Source organism: Dipodomys merriami, unplaced genomic scaffold (assembly GCF_024711535.1).
Source record: "Dipodomys merriami isolate MVZ:Mamm:240054 unplaced genomic scaffold, mDipMer1.0.p SCAF_33, whole genome shotgun sequence".
NCBI lineage: Eukaryota > Metazoa > Chordata > Mammalia > Rodentia > Heteromyidae > Dipodomys > Dipodomys merriami.
In genome coordinates, this window is record NW_027204826.1 from 17,980,994 (window position 1) to 17,999,003 (window position 18,010).

At 51.2% G+C, this 18,010-nt stretch overlaps 1 protein-coding gene across 2 annotated transcripts in view; it reads right to left on the minus strand.

Moving 5' to 3' along the window:
• The window catches only part of Homer2 (homer scaffold protein 2), a 68,154-nt gene extending 65,481 nt beyond the window's left edge, over nt 1-2,673 (minus strand). For both annotated transcript variants that reach the window (XM_070043347.1, XM_070043346.1), the window contains exon 1: nt 2,532-2,673. In XM_070043347.1, the coding sequence (XP_069899448.1) occupies nt 2,532-2,536 (5 nt within the window). In that variant the 5' untranslated portion in view covers nt 2,537-2,673. The remainder of the gene's footprint in view (nt 1-2,531) is intronic.
• Between the last annotated feature and the right edge of the window lie 15,337 nt (nt 2,674-18,010).

Sequence of the window (18,010 nt, forward strand, 5' to 3'; positions counted from 1 at the left end):
GATGGAGGGGAGAGCTCCTTTTGAAGACTGGAGAGGCAGACACTGGGCAGTTCAATCTGGCAGCCACTAGCCACACACAGTTTTGGTATTTTTTGTCGGTCATGGGGCTTGAACTCTGGGCCTGGGCGCTGTCCCTCAGCTCTTCAGCTCAAGGCGAGCGCTCTACCACTTGAGCTACAGCGCCACTTCCGGTTTTCTGGTGGTTTATTGGAGATAGGAGTCTCACGGTCTCTCCTGCCCGGGCTGGCTTTGAACCGTGATCCTCAAATCTCAGCCTCCTGAGTAGCTAGGATTACAGGCGTGAGCCACCAGTGCCCGGCCAACACACAGTTTTGAAATGTAAATTAAAACTTCAGACCCTTAGTCTCACAAGCCACATTCCAAGTGCCCCATTGCCCTACATTGCTGGGAGCTGCTAGGTGGACCTGGCAGGTACAAAACATTTCTAGCACTGCAGAGAGTTCGACTGGACAGTGCCCAACCAAAACATGCTCCTATTTTTGATGGAAAAGACTGGAGAGAGAAGGTTAGGGAAGAAAGTGGTCCTCTGAAAAGGGGAGAGGGGCTAGATGGAGGCTAGACTGGGAGGAGTGGGCCTCTGCAGGACAGCAGGAAGGAGCGGGTAAAAAGAAGTGATGGCACGGGGCTGGGAAGGTGGCTCAGTGGTAGAGCACTTGCCTTGCATGCTCGAGGCCCTGGGTTCGATTCCTCAGCGCCACATAAGAAAAAAGCCGGAAGTGGCGCTGTGGCTCAAGTGGTAGCACGCTCGCCTTGAGCTGAAGAGCTGAGGGACAGCGCCCAGGCCCAGAGTTCAGGCCCCACGACCGGACCCAAAAAAAAAAAAAAAAAGTGATGGCAGACACGCAGGACTATAGAGAGATGCTCCCCGAGTCCACTGCTGTTCTGTCAACGAAGAGGAGGCAAAGGTGAGAGAAAGAAAGGAAAGCAGAGCAGGTATGAAACAGCTGCCCGGGGGAGGGACACAGAAGCCCTTGGGAGGTACCACACACTTAACACAGAACACTTCACAGCAGAGGAGTGGGAAGTGGCGGTAAGTGTGTGCAGAGGGAGAGCATCCTGAAGGCGGGGAAGGTCACGGCAGAGGCTGTGTGGCTGACCTTACATCCTGGTCCTGTCTCACAGCAGGGCCCTGACAAAAGCTGTAGGGCCGCAGCAAGGTTTGCCAGTGCTGCCCTGGCTCGGCTCTCCCCCCTCCGTCCCACACAACTCTCACAAAGGATGACATTGGTTCTATTTTTGGCTAAAATGGCTCCCTCCACCTCCTCTGTCTAAACTATTTATCCAGCCTTGAGCTCTGTCTCAATTTATAACCATAACTGCACAGAAATAGCTATGTTAAAAATGGCAGAGGTAGGTAAAAGTTACCAATCAGTCCTTACCTGTAAGAAGTAACATACGTTTACTCAGTGATATTAAAATTACATGAAAGATACGTTCTGTTTACACAAAATCCCCAAGTGACTCTTCTCTAATAATCCACAAAAATGTTGTCATTTACCTTATGCTTTTATGAGTAAACATTTTCATTTTCGCAGAACTATTTGATCACAGCCATAATTTCAGTATTTGTTTTTTGCCAGTGTGCTAGGTTGGTTTGGGGTTGGGGGGGGGGATAGAGAGTTTAAAATTACCAGGTTCAGATTCCTTTTATCTTCCATCTTGAGACCTGCATTTGCCAACTCTTCACCAAAGTTGTGTGAGTATGAAAGCTGAGGGGCCCCACGGCTGCCTCTTTCATCCTGAGCTGGGGACCCCTGGGAGCGCGGCAGGAAAGCGGCCTCCCAGCTGGGCTTCCTCTGGTAAACCGCCCGCAGCTGCCTGGTGCGTGGTCTTTGCATGAATGAGCACCAGATACTTGAGCCAACTTCTTCGACCCTGTGTCCCCCCCCCAGCTCAGCCCCAGCCCCAGCCTTCACTCCTGGCAATTAATTGCCCACTCTGCTGCTCCCAAACAGCCCCGACCAGGTGCAGGGGAGAAACTTACCCGGCGGGGGAGAGGCGCCGCGGGGCCACCGGCGCTGGGGCCCGTCCCCAGCGCACTCGGCCTTTCTGCCTAGCGCCCCACGCCGCCCGGACGAGGCATCTGCGGGCGGGCGGCGAGGTGCTGCGCGGAGCGCCGCGGCTCGGCGCCCAGGCAGGGTCGGAGCTCGGGGACAGCCCCGCGCCTTGCCCCGGCACGCGCTGCCAGCACTCCCTCGCCCAACCGGGGCGAGGTCCCCGGGCTACTCTGGCCTCAGCTCCTCGGCGGTGAAATGAGCACCCTGCCGTTGGCGCCCGGGCGCCGGGACCCGCTCGGGCTGGGGTCCCCAGCGCAGCCCAGGCTCGCCGGCTCCCCACAGGTCCCGCGCCGCGGGGCCCCGTCATCTGGGGTCTCCCTCCCCGGAACACACGGAGACCGGCCGGCCTCCCACACCCCTCCCGCAGCCGGGCGGCCGGGCGGCGGCTCCGAGGGGCGAGTCCGCGCGCAGGCCGGGCGCCCCCCCCCCGAGCGCGGGCGCCGCGGGACTCACCCCATGTCCGGCGCTGCTCCGGCGGCCGCCCCGGCGGGGCCCTGCGCGCTCTCCGCGGCTCGGCAGCCGCCCTCCGCGCGGCACACGCGGCGGCCCGCGAGCGCCCGGCTCAGCCCCGGCGCCGCTCCATTCGCGGGGCTGCGCGGCCAGGGCGGCCGCCGGGCGCGGGCGGGCGGGGCCGGGGAGCCGGGGGCAGGGCCACCGCGCCCGCCGCCCCGCCCCGCGCCTTACGTAACCCGCAGCCCAGACGCGAGCCGGGGGACCCCGGGCGGGCTGGAGCGGACCCGGCGGGGCCCGTGTCCGGGCTGAGGGGCCCCGTGTCCGGGCTGAGGCCCCGTGTCCGGGCTGAGGCCCCCGTGTCCGGGCTGAGGCCCCGTGTCCGGGCTGAGGCCCCCGTGTCCGGGCTGAGGCCCCGTGTCCGGGCTGAGGCCCCGTGTCCGGGCTGAGGCCCCCGTGTCCGGGCTGAGGCCCCGTGTCCGGGCTGAGGCCCCGTGTCCGGGCTGAGGGGCCTGTGTCTGGGCTGAGGCCCCGTGTCCGGGCTGAGGCCCCGTGTCCGGGCTGAGGGGCCCCGTGTCCGGGCTGAGGCCCCCGTGTCCGGGCTGAGGCCCCCGTGTCCGGGCTGAGGGGCCCCGTGTCCGGGCTGAGGGCCCTGTGTCTGGGCTGAGGGCCCCGTGTCCGGGCTGAGGGCCCGTGTCCGGGCTGAGGCCCCGTGTCTGGGCTGAGGGGACCCGTGTCCGGGCTGAGAGCCCCGTGTCCGGGCTGGTCCCCTCCCGGGCCCCGGGCCCCGCCCAGGCCGGCGGGGGCGCCTTCCCGACGACCCTGCACCCAGGACTTGAACACGAGGCCAGCGGGCTCCGCGGCTCAGCCCCTCCGCGGGCGACAACGCGGCCCACTCCCTCCCCAGCTCACCACCAAGCTGTCCGGTGTGCTGTCCCGTGTGGGATGAATGAATGAATGAGCACACAGGGCAGGGGCTCTGCTAAATGAATGAATGAATGAATGAATGAACACACAGGGCAGGGGCTCTGCTGAATGAATGAATGAATGAGCACACAGGGCAGGGGCTCTGCTGAATGAATGAATGAATGAATGAACACACAGGACAGGGCACTCTGCTGAATGAATGAATGAATGAATGAACACACAGGGCAGGGGCTCTGCTGAATGAATGAATGAATGAGCACACAGGACAAGGCACTCTGCTGAATGAATGAACACACAGGGCAGGGGCTCTGCTGAATGAATGAATGAATGAACACACAGGGCAGGATGCCCCCCACCTCCAGGTCTCACTCTCAGACCTCCTCTGGGGCCCAGTCTAGTGAGAATGAATGAATTCCCTAACAGGTCAAACCAGTCTCAGAATCCAATTTCCCGGACTGGCCTCTGGGGCAGAGTCCAACCTGCAGGCCTGGGGCGGGGAGTGGAGGCCCCTTCTCACAGCCAGCCGTGGGTTGACAGTGGGACTGAAGCAGACAACTAGGGGGCTGGGAAGGTGGCTCAGTGGTAGAGTGCTTGCCTTGCATGAATGAGGCCCTGGGTTCAATTCCTCAGCATCACATAAATAGAAAAGGCCAGAGTGGCAGTGTGGCTCAAGTGGTGGAGAGCTAGCCTTGAGCTGAAGACCTGAGGGACGGCGCCCAGGCCCAGAGGTCAGGCCCTACAACCACCACCACCAACAAAAGACACCTAGAGGAAACCAAGATAAACAGATACAAGGTGGTGACCAAAAATATCAGATGTCCAAAACGGGCAGCGGCACCAGGCTGCTAGATGCCTGCCATTTACCTTTAATAAACTTCTACTTATCAGTTAGCCCTCTTTACCAACCCATAGCTTGAAGAACATCATCCATGACATTTTGGTGGTCCTCACAGGGCGACTTGGAGGAACTTTCTCATCAGGACGTTTGGTAGTACTGCACTCAGGTCTCAGCCAGGACGATTCCCCAGTCACACCTGGAGTACATAGATGGACTTTTCCCCCCAAGGCAGGGTATAAGAGACAGATGAATTGATGGAGAAACACACTGGAAAACATAGGCCTAATTCCTGGAGAAGAGCTTGAAAGAAGAGCTGACAGAATTCTGAGAATCCAAGGCATATAGAATGAAAATACGCACTTTAAATCAGCTGTTCCCAACCCTGGCTGTACATTAAAATCACCTAGAGAGCCTTGACAAGACACCAACCCAGAGCCCCTTCTCCAGAGTGAAACAGGCCAGGTGGTACCTAGTCATCAACAATGCTTTAAATGCCCGGGTACTTCCAGTATGCAGCCAATGAAGAACTTCTGCTCTAAGCCTCCCAGTATCTAAAGAGAAGCAAATGTGAGCCCCAGAGCCCCAGGAGCTTGGAATTGGTGGGTACAAAAATACACACACCCTCACTCATTGGCTAGACCTCCCTGAGTTAGGTCTCTGAAAAAGTAAGAGATCTGAAGAATTTGTGACTGTGCAGCATGGCCTGCAATCACCGAGAAGAAACAGTTCCAGTTGGTTAATCCTCAGACATACTGGAACACTATGGATTATTTGCCTCTGGCAGCTAAAGAAGCTATAGGCACGGTACAGCTGATTTGAGTCAGATTCAAACAGGCAAAGCTACAATGCAGAGCCATGCCTGAGGCGCACTCAATAAAACCAAGGATGAATTAAGAGGCTGGCAGAGTCCTGGGATGCTGAGATTTCTGACTAACAATGCTGGGCATCTCTGTTAACAGGTAGGATTCAGGAGGGAAGAAGCAACAGTACCCCAGAGGTGACTGGATGGGTAAAATTCTGGATAAGCTGAGATACAGGATTGTGAGTAACATGGAGGATTTAAACTTGGGTGGGGAAGGTAGCTCAGAGCTCAGTGGCAGAGTACTTGTCTAACATATACCATGTCCTGGGTTCAATCTCCAGTACAGAGGGTGATGGGGGGGGGAGGGAGAAGGAGAAAGAGGGGGAGGGGGAAAGGGAGGGAGACTTGGAGAAGGCAGTAGGGGAGCTAGTGTAACTCAAGCACATCCTTTAGAAGGGAGACTTGGGAGCCATCACTAAGACTACATCTGGATGCACAGCATGTGGAATGAATGTAGGTGGGAAGCATGGACAGGATTACCAGGAATGAAATGGAATCTAGAAGAGCAAGAGAGGCCATTAGTGTATGCTGGGAGTCATTCTATTTTAGATGTGGATCAATCTTGTTTCAGTTTGATTTAGCTACATCAAATATCAACATTTGAAAAACTGTACTTATTCTTGGCCAGTAAACTAAGAGGATTCAAAAACAAACAAAAAGTAAATAATACAAAACAGAAACAAGTAGGCTTCCGATTCATTTCAATGCAGCAAATATTTACTGAACGCCTACTATGTGACAGATTATCTGCAGATGGCTCGATTGGCATGGCTGACTGGCATGGGTAGCTTACCAGGCACTCTGCCCCACTCCTACTCCCTTCCCAGCCCCATCTTGGGGATCTCAGTGGTTCTGGTTCCTAGAATCTTTGCCTCTAACACTGCTCAGCAGAACTACCAGTTCCAAGTGAGGAGCCCTTGCAAACCTGGGGTCCTTGGGGTAAAGAGAATCTTCCAGGAAACTACCCATTTCATAGAAGCCGCCCAGGCTCTTGGCTCTGTCTTATCAAGTCCTTGCCTGTGCTAGATTAGGCTCCCTCCGAATCTTGGCTTTGCTTCCAAGACCTACCTCGGGTTCTTTCCTATCTCCCGCAAAGCGCAGAGAAGCAAGACTGGACCTCAGCCCAGAAATGAGTATGCAAAGGTGATGGCAAGTTCTAATCCCCTCCCTAACCATAACAATGACCCACAATAGTGTTGACAAAAAGTGGACATGATGGTGAATATCTGTAGTCTCAGCTACTCAAGAAGCGTAGGCAAAACAATCATTGAGTTTATGAGTTTGAGGCCAGCCCAGGTCACAAAGCAAGAACCAGCCCACACAAATGGCTGGTTTAACCACCCTTAGCTTAGAACAGATAAGAGGCTCAATATAAAAGGCACCAAAATGGCAATAATACTAACTTATCAAACTACTTCTTCTAAAATTACTTATTAACACAGGAAGGGACTGCAAATATGGAAATAGCATAGTGAGGAGCCAGGGGCATGGCTCTAGCAAGTGCAAAGCCCTGGGGTTAAGCCCCAAAGAGGGAGAAGAAACCCATTAAAAACTGTGAAGAAGGAGAAGGAGGAGTGAGAGGAGGAAGAGGAGGAAGAGAAAGAAGAGGACAAGGAGGAGGGGGGGGTATAGGAAAGAATATGAGGATGGAAACAGGAGTATGTGGAAACATCACAATCAAATCTCCTTATATTGGTTTACATTAATAAAAATGTAATAAAACAAGAATGGCAAGGCTGACTTCTAGAAAGAGGAGAACACACTCAAAATATTCTAGCTCAGGCCAACAACAGGCAAAGCCCTGAGCTTGACAGACGTGCTAGGATTCTAAAACCCCTAAAAAAGACCAGGGGACCCTTGTCCGCTCGATTGCATTATCACCCCAAGTCAGGTGACGGAATTAACTGACAGGATACAAGAGTACCAGGAGGAGCAGACTAAGTAACAACTTGGGCAGTGTTTCCCTTACTTGCTTCACCATGAGTCATTCAGGGCATTTACTAAATACACAGATACAGTTCTTCTGTAGGATGGCATAAGAAACTGTGTCTAAAAAGCCAGGAGTGATTTGCATGAGGCAAATTTAAGGAAGAAACTGGAGGGTTCACCAGCTAGGAGGGGCTGAGTGAGCTGACTGAGGCTGGAAAGGCCTCATGACCTGCTCCCGGTCTGAGCTACTGTGATGACCATGCTGCTTTTACAAACCCTGCCAGGCTCCTTTGGCCCCCTAAGACTCCTGGGGGGCCTTCTGAATGTGCACATCTGGCCCGGGCAGTATTCCTCCACTGTCCTCCACAGAAGGACATCCACCACTACTGCCAAAGGCCTTGGATGATCCTCTGTTCTGGCAGTCTGACCCCAGGCTGGCTCCCTGCAGGGAAGGGATGACAATGTGATGTACCCTAATTTAGAACAAAAGAGCCATGCATTCACAGGCCAGGTACTAATTAGGGAATGACTACAGATAGCTGGTGACATCATGGTATTTACCTTTGGATCCAGCTGGATCATTTTATGGAAATAATTGGAAAGCTTAAAGCTATCAAATCTGAGGTCAGGGCTGGGAAGGTGGCTCAGTGGTAGAGCGCTTGCCTTGCATGCTCAAGGCCCTGGGTTCGATTCCTCAGCACCACATAAGCAAAAAGAAAAAAGCCGGAAGTGGTGCTGTGGCTCAAGTGGTAGAGCACTAGCCTTGAGCTGAAGAGCAGAGGGACAGTGCCCAGGCCCAGAGTTCAGGCCCCACAACCGGACCCAAAAAAAAAAAAAAAAAAAAAAAAAAAAAATCTGAGGTCAGTGTTTATAGAGAAGACACTGGATACCAACTATAATCATCAGAACTTACATTTCACCCTTGGAGGCCCCTTCTGAACCAACCAGCAGAATGGAGCCTGGAGCCTCATTCACACCACGTTACTCCTCCAGCAGCCCCCACAACTACATCCATCACAAAATAAGACAACCACTCCTGCCTGTAACCACCCTGAAGGACAATAGGTCAGAACAGGCAAAACAGTCTGAGGAATGAATACCATCTAACTAGGGACTTGTAAGTTCCTTGGAGCCAGGAAGACTTGGTTTTCAATAAAACTTGTTTTTTTATGCCGATATTGGGACTTGAACTCAGGGCCATGACACTGTCCTTTCGCTTTTTCTCTTAAAGCTGATGCTCTACCACTTAAGCTCTACTTCCAGCTTTTTGGTGGTTAACTAGAGATAAAAGAGTCCCATGGTCTTTCCTATACAGGCTGACTTCAACAATTCTCAAATCTTGGCCTCCTCAGTAACTAGAATTACAGGTGTGCCCAGCAATAATAATTTCTGAAACAGCCTGCCTAGTTTGTGTGAGGCCTTGAGTTCAAGCCTGAGCACTGAAAACAAATTTTAAAAATATTTGTATGTACATTATAAACAGAGAGGGAGAATATGTAGGATAAAAACAGAGAAGACTGGGCTGGGAAGTTGGCTCAGTGGTAGAGCGCTTGCCTTGCATGCTCGAGGCCCTGGGTTCGATTCCTCGGCACCACATAAGCAAAAAGAAAAAAGCCAGAAGTGGTGCTGTGGCTCAAGTGGTAGAGCGCTAGCCTTGAGCTGAAGAGCTGAGGGACAGTGCCCAGGCCCAGAGTTCAGGCCCCATGACCGGACCCAAAAAAAAAAAAAAACCAGAGAAGACTGAACTTCACAATGTCTTCTAGACAGTTAGCTATACTCTGTGATGCCTATGTACTATGTACTGATTCCTTTGTGTTAGGAACATTAAAACCCGTATCACCAGTCTAGGCAATGTGCAAAAGTCAGGAAGGGTTGGGGAGAATTTGGGAGTATTGAAAGCAAACAGTTTCAGAGGATTCAAGGTAGGTCCATGATTTGGGGACAGAGAAGTCCCTTATCACCAGTAACCTTACTGTAAGGGCCCTGATAGACAGGACACTTTCTTTCCAAACAATGTAATTCTCACTGAAAATGGACCTAATACCATGTCTCACACTACCCTCAAGGCTGAACTGGACTCTGCTGACTCACACATCTTTGTTTCCCATACAATTCAGTCAACGACAGCACTGTTGTTCTTCCTACTGGAGAATCTATTTCAGGGGCAGGCAGTGGACTCTGCTATTATTACCTGTGGCCCAGCACAATACTTTAGAGCATTCATTCCAAATGTAAAGAGAACACACAAATGAACTAGAATGACATCTTGTATGGTAAATCCTGAGATGAATTTCCTTTCTAATGAAGCCAGCTGTCTAAGGAGAGAAGTCAAAATCAAGAGCTGCTTCTTCATCTTGCCTTGTGGCTTTGCATGGAGCTGGTGTTCACAGCCTTTAACCAGCTAAAACGTGGGTAAAAATCTTTCTAGGTCCTGCTTCACAGAATATGGCCCTAAATAAGCAAATCTTCCCTTTGGCAAAGTTCCATTCTGTTTGGCATATATTTACTAAACATCCACTGTGTTCCATGCCTGTGTGGGGATACAGAAGGAGAAAGCTACAGTCTATGCTCCCAGTAACATCTGGATACTAAGATCAAAAGAAGGGTGCAGCCTGGACCACTGATGAGAAATATATCTCTTACAATAAATCAATGAATTGGCATCTGACTGAGAACAGCATGAGCTTGGTTAACAAAGATCAATTATTGATAACAAGCATCCCTGGCTTTCTGGACACTCCACTCACAGATGGGGACTGTATTATGCTGCAGGTTCAGCTGTTAAAAATCATGTAAGAGGGAAGGATAGGTGCTCATGTGCTCCTTCTAGACGTCCTGACTGGTACTGGGCACCAGGGCACAGTTCTTGTTTCAAGCACCAGTGCTCTGCTCCTTCTCAAGTGTTCTGAACTGTGTGTGTGTGAGAGAGAGAGACAGAGACAGACAAGAGACACACAGAGAGAAACTGTCAGTGAAGCAGACCTAACTTAGCTCAAGATACCATTTCATTTTGGAACTGTTTTCTTAAAAAAAAAAAAAAAAAAGGCCGGGCGCTGGTGGCTCACGCCTGTAATCCTAGCTACTCAGGAGGCTGAGATCTGAGGATCGCGGTTCAAAGCCAGCCCGGGCAGGAAAGACCGTGAGACTCCTATCTCCAATAAACCACCAGAAAAACCGGAAGTGGCGCTGTAGCTCAAGTGGTAGAGCGCTCGCCTTGAGCTGAAGAGCTGAGGGACAGCGCCCAGGCCCAGAGTTCAAGCCCCACGACCGACAAAAAAAAAAAAAAAAAAAAGGCTGGGAAGGTGGCTCAGTGGTTGAGTGCTTGCCTTGTATGCATGAGGCCCTGGGTTCGATTCCTCAGCACCACATAAGCAGAAAAAGCTGGAAGTGGTGCTGTGGCTCAAATGGTAGAGCACTAGCCTTGAGCTGAAGAGCTGAGGGAAAGTGCCCAGGCCCTGAGTTCAGTGTAGTAATTGTAGCACTGAAGGCCCCCTGCCTGGATGGTTAGCTAGCTTTACTCTGTCTTGGTCTTCAGATGCAACTTTTAACAAGAAGCTTTTAAAATTCAACTAGCTTTGTCAACAATTCCTAGAAATAAAACTTTGATTCTGGCCATTAAACTCTGATTCTGCTAAAATCATGCATCAAACACTCTACTCTGTGTGGAGCAGGAGGAGGCCCGCCCTTTTATCATGGCTGCTCTTGGCATGATAATTCCCATCTCCTGGAGGGATCTGTTAGGAGGGAGACTACAGTTTTAGTTATCATCTCTTGCTCCCAGAGGTTTTCCAGGCCAGAGTCTTCTCTTTTGTGTCCTGTGGCTATTCCACGGTATTCTCCCAAATGCTTCACATACTGGAGCTTGATCCAGAGTCCCTTCCTCTTTCTCCCCTTTACCTCCTCCTTCTTTGCCTCTTTCTTTAAGGTATAATGTACCTACCAGTGTATGTGGATTCATGATTTTTTGTAAATTTGTGGTGCTCTAAATGGTTTTAGGACATTTTTATCACTCCCTAAGGATACTTCATGTATATTTTGTTTTTTTTTTTTGTCTGTAGGTCGTGGGGCTTGAACTCTGGGCCTGGGCGCTGTCCCTCAGCTCTTCAGCTCAAGGCGAGCGTTCTACCACTTGAGCTACAGTGCCACTTCCGGTTTTCTGAGTGTTTATTGTAAATAAGAGTTTCACAGACTTTCCTGCCTAGGCTGGCTTTGAACTGCGATCCTCAGATCTCAGCCTCCTCAGTAGCTAGGATTACAGGCATGAGCCATCAGTGCCCAGCTTCATGTATATTTTGTAAACAATCCCTCTTCTGTCTCTCACTCCAAGTAACCATAGGAGTGTTTTCTGTCTCTCTCAGGGCTACTTTCTTCTTCTTCTTCTCCTTCTCCTTCTTCTTCTTTTTTGCCAGTCCTGGGGCTTGACTCAGGGCCTAGACGTTGTCCCTGAGCTTCTTCTGCTCACGGCTAGCACTCTACCACGTGAGCCATAGCTCCACTTCCAGCTTTTTCTGTTTATGTGGTACTAAGGAATTGAACCCAGGGTTTCATGCATGCTAGGCAAGCACTCTACCACTGAGCCACATCCCCAGCCCTCAGAGCTATTTTCATGGACACATTTTAGCCTTAACTATCCAAGAACTCATGTATCTCTACCTGGGAGTAGAGTGGCCCCTAGCTAAAAACTCAATTTTTGGAGTTCAGTGCAGTTTTGTGCCTGTGTGTCCTGGCCAGGCTGGCACGGGAAGCCCAGTTGGAAAGTCCTGTTGCAGACTTCGTAGAGTGGGAACGCATGGAAATGAGCTTGCCTCGGGCGCTGCACACTGGGGCATCCAGGAGCATCCCGCCTGGGATGGGGATTTCAGCTCCAGGTGAGATGTCCTCCTGAGTAGCAGAATGCTTGCGTTCTATGAAGATACACGTTGCTTCTGGGCACAAAACAATGAACCCACAAGTATACATAACTTGGGCCTGGTGGGCTTCCAACCATCTGTGAGCTGTTTGTCGACATATTCAATAATTTTGGGGACATCTCTGTGGTGCACAAACAAAGCAGACAAAAAGAGGCAGGCGGACAGGCCTCCTGTCTTCTGCCCTGTTTTTCTTTTGTTTCAGGAGTAAACTAAGACAAACAGTGAGTATAAAACAAGTGGTCTCCTGAATAAGAGACTACAAGTTCTGGCTCAAGCAGTGCCTAAAATGAAAGCAATAGCCCTTGCTTCAGTTAATGCCATAGAACATCTTCACTGTAATCACTTGCTACAGAGCAGTCTAGAGTAACCTGCTATAGGACTGGCCAAAAAACCCAAAAATTCTCCTTTGTAAAGGACTCCTTACGTGGGCAGACACTGGGGTAAACTGGATTAGGATTTCTGTAATCTCTGATCAAAACAACTCCATGCAATTAAAGCATGGAAGAGTAAAGATATTTATCTAAACACTGTCTCATAAAGCTTGAAATGTTTTCTTGGAAAAAATATTTATGCAACTTATAATAACTAAGTTACTAGCATTCATATACCATTTTTTTCAATGAAGCCTAAAGTATTTTATAATGCAATCATCTTCACAATAAACTTATGAACCTGAGAGGCAGCAAGGATAACGATTCCTATTTTGCTGAAGATGTAATCAAGGAAGGGAAGAATGATTAGACTTTTCCAGATCAGAAAGAGCAAGAAGGCTGTCATTCCCTTTTTTTTCCCTGGCTGTGGGGCTTGAACTCAGGGCCTGGGTGCTGTTCTCAGCTATTTGGCTCAAGGCTAGTGTTCTACCACTTTCAGCCACACCACCACTTCTGGTTTTCTAGTAGATAATTGGAGGTAAGAGTCTCACGGACTTTCTTGCCTGGGCTGGCTTTGAACTGAACGTACAGATCTCAGCATGAGCCACCAGCACCCGGTTACATTTTTCTTTAGTAATCCACCAATGTACTTATTAGCCTTTCAGGACGCTTGTGGAGGGGGAGCAAGAATTACCTCGTATCTTTTTCAAATAATATTTATTGATAGACCTAGAAAGTGATTTGAAGTATTTCATGACATTAGAAAGGGCATTTTGTGTTGAATCTGTTATCAAAATTAAAGGATTATTGAGTTTAAATATAAAATTGAAACTCGTTTATCTTTTATTATAAATTATAATTATTATAAACTTGTTAATAAACTGGGTATTTATTAATCTACCTCACTATTGTTTTTTGTTTGCTTGTTTTGTTTGCTGGTACTGGGCTTGAACTCAGGTCCTCAAACACCAGTCAGGTTTTCCACCTATGGCTGGTAAAAATCTACCATTTGAACCACACTTCTAGTTCTAGCTTTTGCCAGTTAATTGGAAATGAGTCTCTCCGGTTGGTTTTCCTGAGCTGGCTTCACACTGTTATCCTGAGATCTTAGCCTCCTGGGTAGTTAAGATTATAAATGTAAACCACAGGTGCCAGACCTTTAGTTTTTATAAAATTTAAAAGCTATGTAACCAATACAACCCAAGAAACCTAATTAAAGCCATTTTCTGGTTTGTAGTTTTGATTAATTTCCCTGGAGAAGTAATTAAAGCTGACAGAACACTCATACCTCATTGGGTTGGAAGGTGGGAAGACTAGGAACAATGTGCTTGGGTTTGCTATAAGTAAAAGCAGTACTTCAATTCCTTCTTATTTTATGTGAAAACTAAGTAACAAGATAGTGTCAATAAATAAGGGTATTTGCCTTTTAAAGTGAAAGGTATTCATACAGAAAAATATTTGGTTGTTTGAAGGATGTTCCATTAGGATGATTTTTAGATAAGGCAAATTTTTAGATAAGGCAAATTGGAGAAACCAACAAGCTATGTGCTTTCTGAGGTGTTTCCATGTCAAATGCTTGGTGTTAAAATTGTACTTTTTCTATGAAAAAAAAAAAAAAAACCTGGCCTACAACTCCCATCTTTCCAAATAATCCCAACTCCTAATACTAGATTGTAAAGCATCTTCCTTTTTTCCTGTTACAATGTCCTTCTCCAAGTTTTATATCTCCTATATATATTTTTTTGTTTTGTTTTTTGGGTCCGGTCGTGGGCCTGAACTCTGGGCCTGGGCACTATCCCTCAGCTCTTCAGCTCAAGGCTAGCGCTCTACCACCTGAGCCACAGCGCCACTTCCGGCTTTTTTTCTTTTTGCTTATGTGGTGCTGAGGAATCAAACCCAGGGCCTCAGGCATGCAAGGCAAGCGCTCTACCACTGAGCCACCTTCCCAGCCCTCTCCTATATTTTTGCTTCCTATATATGGGTAATTCTTGTTTAACTCTTGTCCTTCTGCTCTTCTCTATAAATACATACTTCCCTAATCTTTCCATCATACACACCAGTGACTTCAACTGTGGTTCTTCATGGTGAATCATGTATGTATTTGGTACAGTTGTTCCTGAGCTTTAGTCCTGTATTTCTAACAACCCTGGGCAAATTCTAGGTGGTCTATCATCTTGAATTTTGCAAACCTGTTTGTGCTATGAGTTCATTTCTGCTATAAAACTTACACTATTGATACTTTTCAGGCCAAATTCCCAGGCTCATGAATTAGAATCTACCCTGGTTCCTGCCCGTATTTTTCTCCTATCACCAGTCAGCTACTAAGTTGGTCATGAGATAGGGTAATTAAATTACTACTAGACACTAAAACTGTCCTATCTTCCCATCAATACCATCCTGTACACTGTTGCAGCTACTGTTCCTAAAAATGGCTTGTACCATTAGTAGTCACACACTTTCCACTTCTACTTTATATGAAGAACTGTATTATACGTGGTGCCTCAGCCTGGCGCCGGTGGCTCATGCCTGTAATCTAGCTACTCAGGAAGCTGAGATCTGAGGATCGCAGTTCAACGCCAGCCCAGGCAGTAAAGTCCTTGAGACTCTTATCTCAAAGGGTAGAGCACTTGCCTTGAGCTGAAGAGGGCAGGGACAGCACCCAAGCCCAGAGTTCAAGCCCCTGACTGACAAAAAAAAAAGATATATATAAATATATATATATATATATATATATATATATACACACACACACACACACACATATATGTGGTGCCATGCAGGAGATATTACATAAAGGTCGGTTTACTGTTTAAAAGAAAGACTTGTACCTAAGTCATTAGAAAGTACTGCAGATATTCATTAAGAGTAAATATTAGTTCTAAGCCCAGAGCCAGGAGCATCACAGTTTAAATACAGCTCAGGCTTTAGGAAAACCCAGGGGACTCTTATCTTCAATTAACTACCAAGAGCCAGAAGTAAGCTGTGGCTCAAAGTGGTAGGGCGCTAGCCTTGAGCAAAAGAGCTTAAGGACAGCGCTCAGACCAAGTTCAAGCTCCACTACCGGCACAAAAAAAAAAAAAGAGAGAGAGAGAGAGAGAGAGAGAAAAGAAGTTCTAGATGGAGATGTCACTTGCTACAGTTGTAAGGAAGGGATATACAATTTCAGTATCTAGAGATGTGTGCCCATGTGCATGGTCTGTGTGTTTAACTCCAAGCAGAAAGAAACACCATGGTGAGACTAAGGGGAAACCAATGCAACAGTGACACTCACAAGACAATAAGTTGGAAAGGATCTGTACAACTTGGGGGGGACTGAGAGGGAAAGTGGGAGTGTTAGCCAAATTAAGTCCTTTCCATAGCTTAGTCCACTCCTTCCCTTCACAGTTTAGCATGCTCCCTTCCTAGGCAACACTAGGCCCATGTAGTAAAGGCAGTAAATAACCAGCCTTTACCTTGGGATGGCACTTCCCTGGCGCAGCTACCACCATATAAGGCAACAAGAGCCCCTTAGAGTGACCTTCAGGTCTGGGCAGTTGCGGGCCCTTATCTACCACTTGGGCAGCAGCCATATATCCTAGCCTTCTATGATGAAGCCCCTGGCCCACCCGTCCACACCAGGGTCTCTGCCTCCCCTAGCCCTTTCTAAATTCCCTAGGTTATAAAGGTCACCTCAGACAATAGCCGGTGCTGCTTCTCACTTCTCCCTTGTGAGGAGTCTTGCCGGCCTCCTTTCCCGGCAATAATCTTTGTTTGTTCCCTGTACCTGGATGTCTGCGTGGTTCTCTGGCAATGTCAAATAATCTTTTCATTTAATCTTTCAGGGAGAAAAATGGGGGAGGAGTTAAAAAGTTTGACAAGAAACGTACTTATGTAACTATAACCACTCTGTATATCACCTTGGCAATAAAATTCTTTTTTAAAAAAAGGTACACCAGCCGGGCGCTGGTGGCTCACGCCTGTAATCCTAGCTATTCAGGAGGCTGAGATCTGAGGATCGCGGTTCAAAGCCAGCCCGGGCAGGAGAGACCGTGAGACTCCTATCTCCAATAAACCACTAGAAAACCGGAAGTGGCGCTGTAGCTCAAGTGGTAGAGCGCTTGCCTTGAGCTGAAGAGCTGAGGGACAGCACCCAGGCCCAGAGTTCAGGCCCCACGACCGACAAAAAAAAAAAAAAAAAAAAGGTACACCAACAATCTAGATGAGGAACGGGTGGATCAGGTCCTGTGTATGTAATCTGCTTTTGCACAGATAGAGGAGGCTGAGAAAGAACTGACCTTTGACCTGCACCATGCAGAGAACGGGGCGACTTGGGTGCCAGGTGGGGGCTACGGCGTGGGGAGATTCAACACTACTTGGCGACAGATGGAAGCAAGAACTGGAGGCGGACAGGTATGGGAAAGGTCGGACACGGGCGGGAAGGCCCAGTGGGTGCGGGCAGGAAGAGCCGGGCTGCCGGGAAGGGCCAGGCGGGCGTGGGAAGGCCCAAGCGGGCATAGGCAGGAGGGGCCGGCGGGCACCCAGGGCGGGCGAGGGCGGGAAGGCCGAGGCGGGCGTGCGCAAGAAGGCCTGGGCAGGCGCGGGAAGGCCCCGCGGGCGAGGGTGGGAAGGCCCGGGCGGGGCGTGGGAGGGAGGGAAGGTCGGGGAGGAGGGCCGGGGCGGGGTGAAGGAGTGGGGGGGGGGGTGAGGGAGTGCGGGGGGGGTGAGGGAGTGCGGGGGGGGGGTCCGGGGCGGGGTGAGGGAGTGCGGGGGGGGGGTGAGGGAGTGCGGGGGGGGGGGTGAGGGAGTGCGGGGGGGGGTCCGGGGCGGGGTGAGGGAGTGAGGGGGGGTCCGGGGCGGGGTGAGGGAGTGCGGGGGGGGGGGGGGGGGTCCGGGGCGGGGTGAGGGAGTGCGGGGGGGGGGTGAGGGAGTGCGGGGGGAGGCGGGGTGAGGGAGTGCGGGGGGGGGGTCCGGGGCGGGGTGAGGGAGTGCGGGGGGGGGGTGAGGGAGTGCGGGGGGGGGTCCGGGGCGGGGTGAGGGAGTGCGGGGTGGGGGGTCCGGGGCGGGGTGAGGGAGTGCGGGGGGGGGGGGGGGGGGTGAGGGAGTGCGGGGTGGGGGGTCCGGGGCGGGGTGAGGGAGTGCGGGGGGGGGGGGGCGGGGTGAGGGAGTGCGGGGGGGGGGCGGGGTGAGGGAGTGCGGGGGTGGGGGCGGGGTGGGGGCGGGGTGAGGGAGTGCGGGGGTGGGGGCGGGGTGGGGGCGGGGTGAGGGAGTGCGGGGGTGGGGGCGGGGGGGGGAGGCGGGGTGAGGGAGTGCGGGGGGGGGGGTCCGGGGCGGGGTGAGGGAGTGCGGGGGGGGGGTCCGGGGCGGGGTGAGGGAGTGCGGGGGGGGGGGGGTGAGGGAGTGCGGGGGGGGGGGTCCGGGGCGGGGTGAGGGAGTGCGGGGTGGGGGGTCCGGGGCGGGGTGAGGGAGTGCGGGGGGGGGGTGAGGGAGTGCGGGGTGGGGGGTCCGGGGCGGGGTGAGGGAGTGCGGGGGGGGGGGCGGGGTGAGGGAGTGCGGGGGGGGGGCGGGGTGAGGGAGTGCGGGGGTGGGGGCGGGGTGGGGGCGGGGTGAGGGAGTGCGGGGGTGGGGGCGGGGGGGGAGGCGGGGTGAGGGAGTGCGGGGGGGGGGTC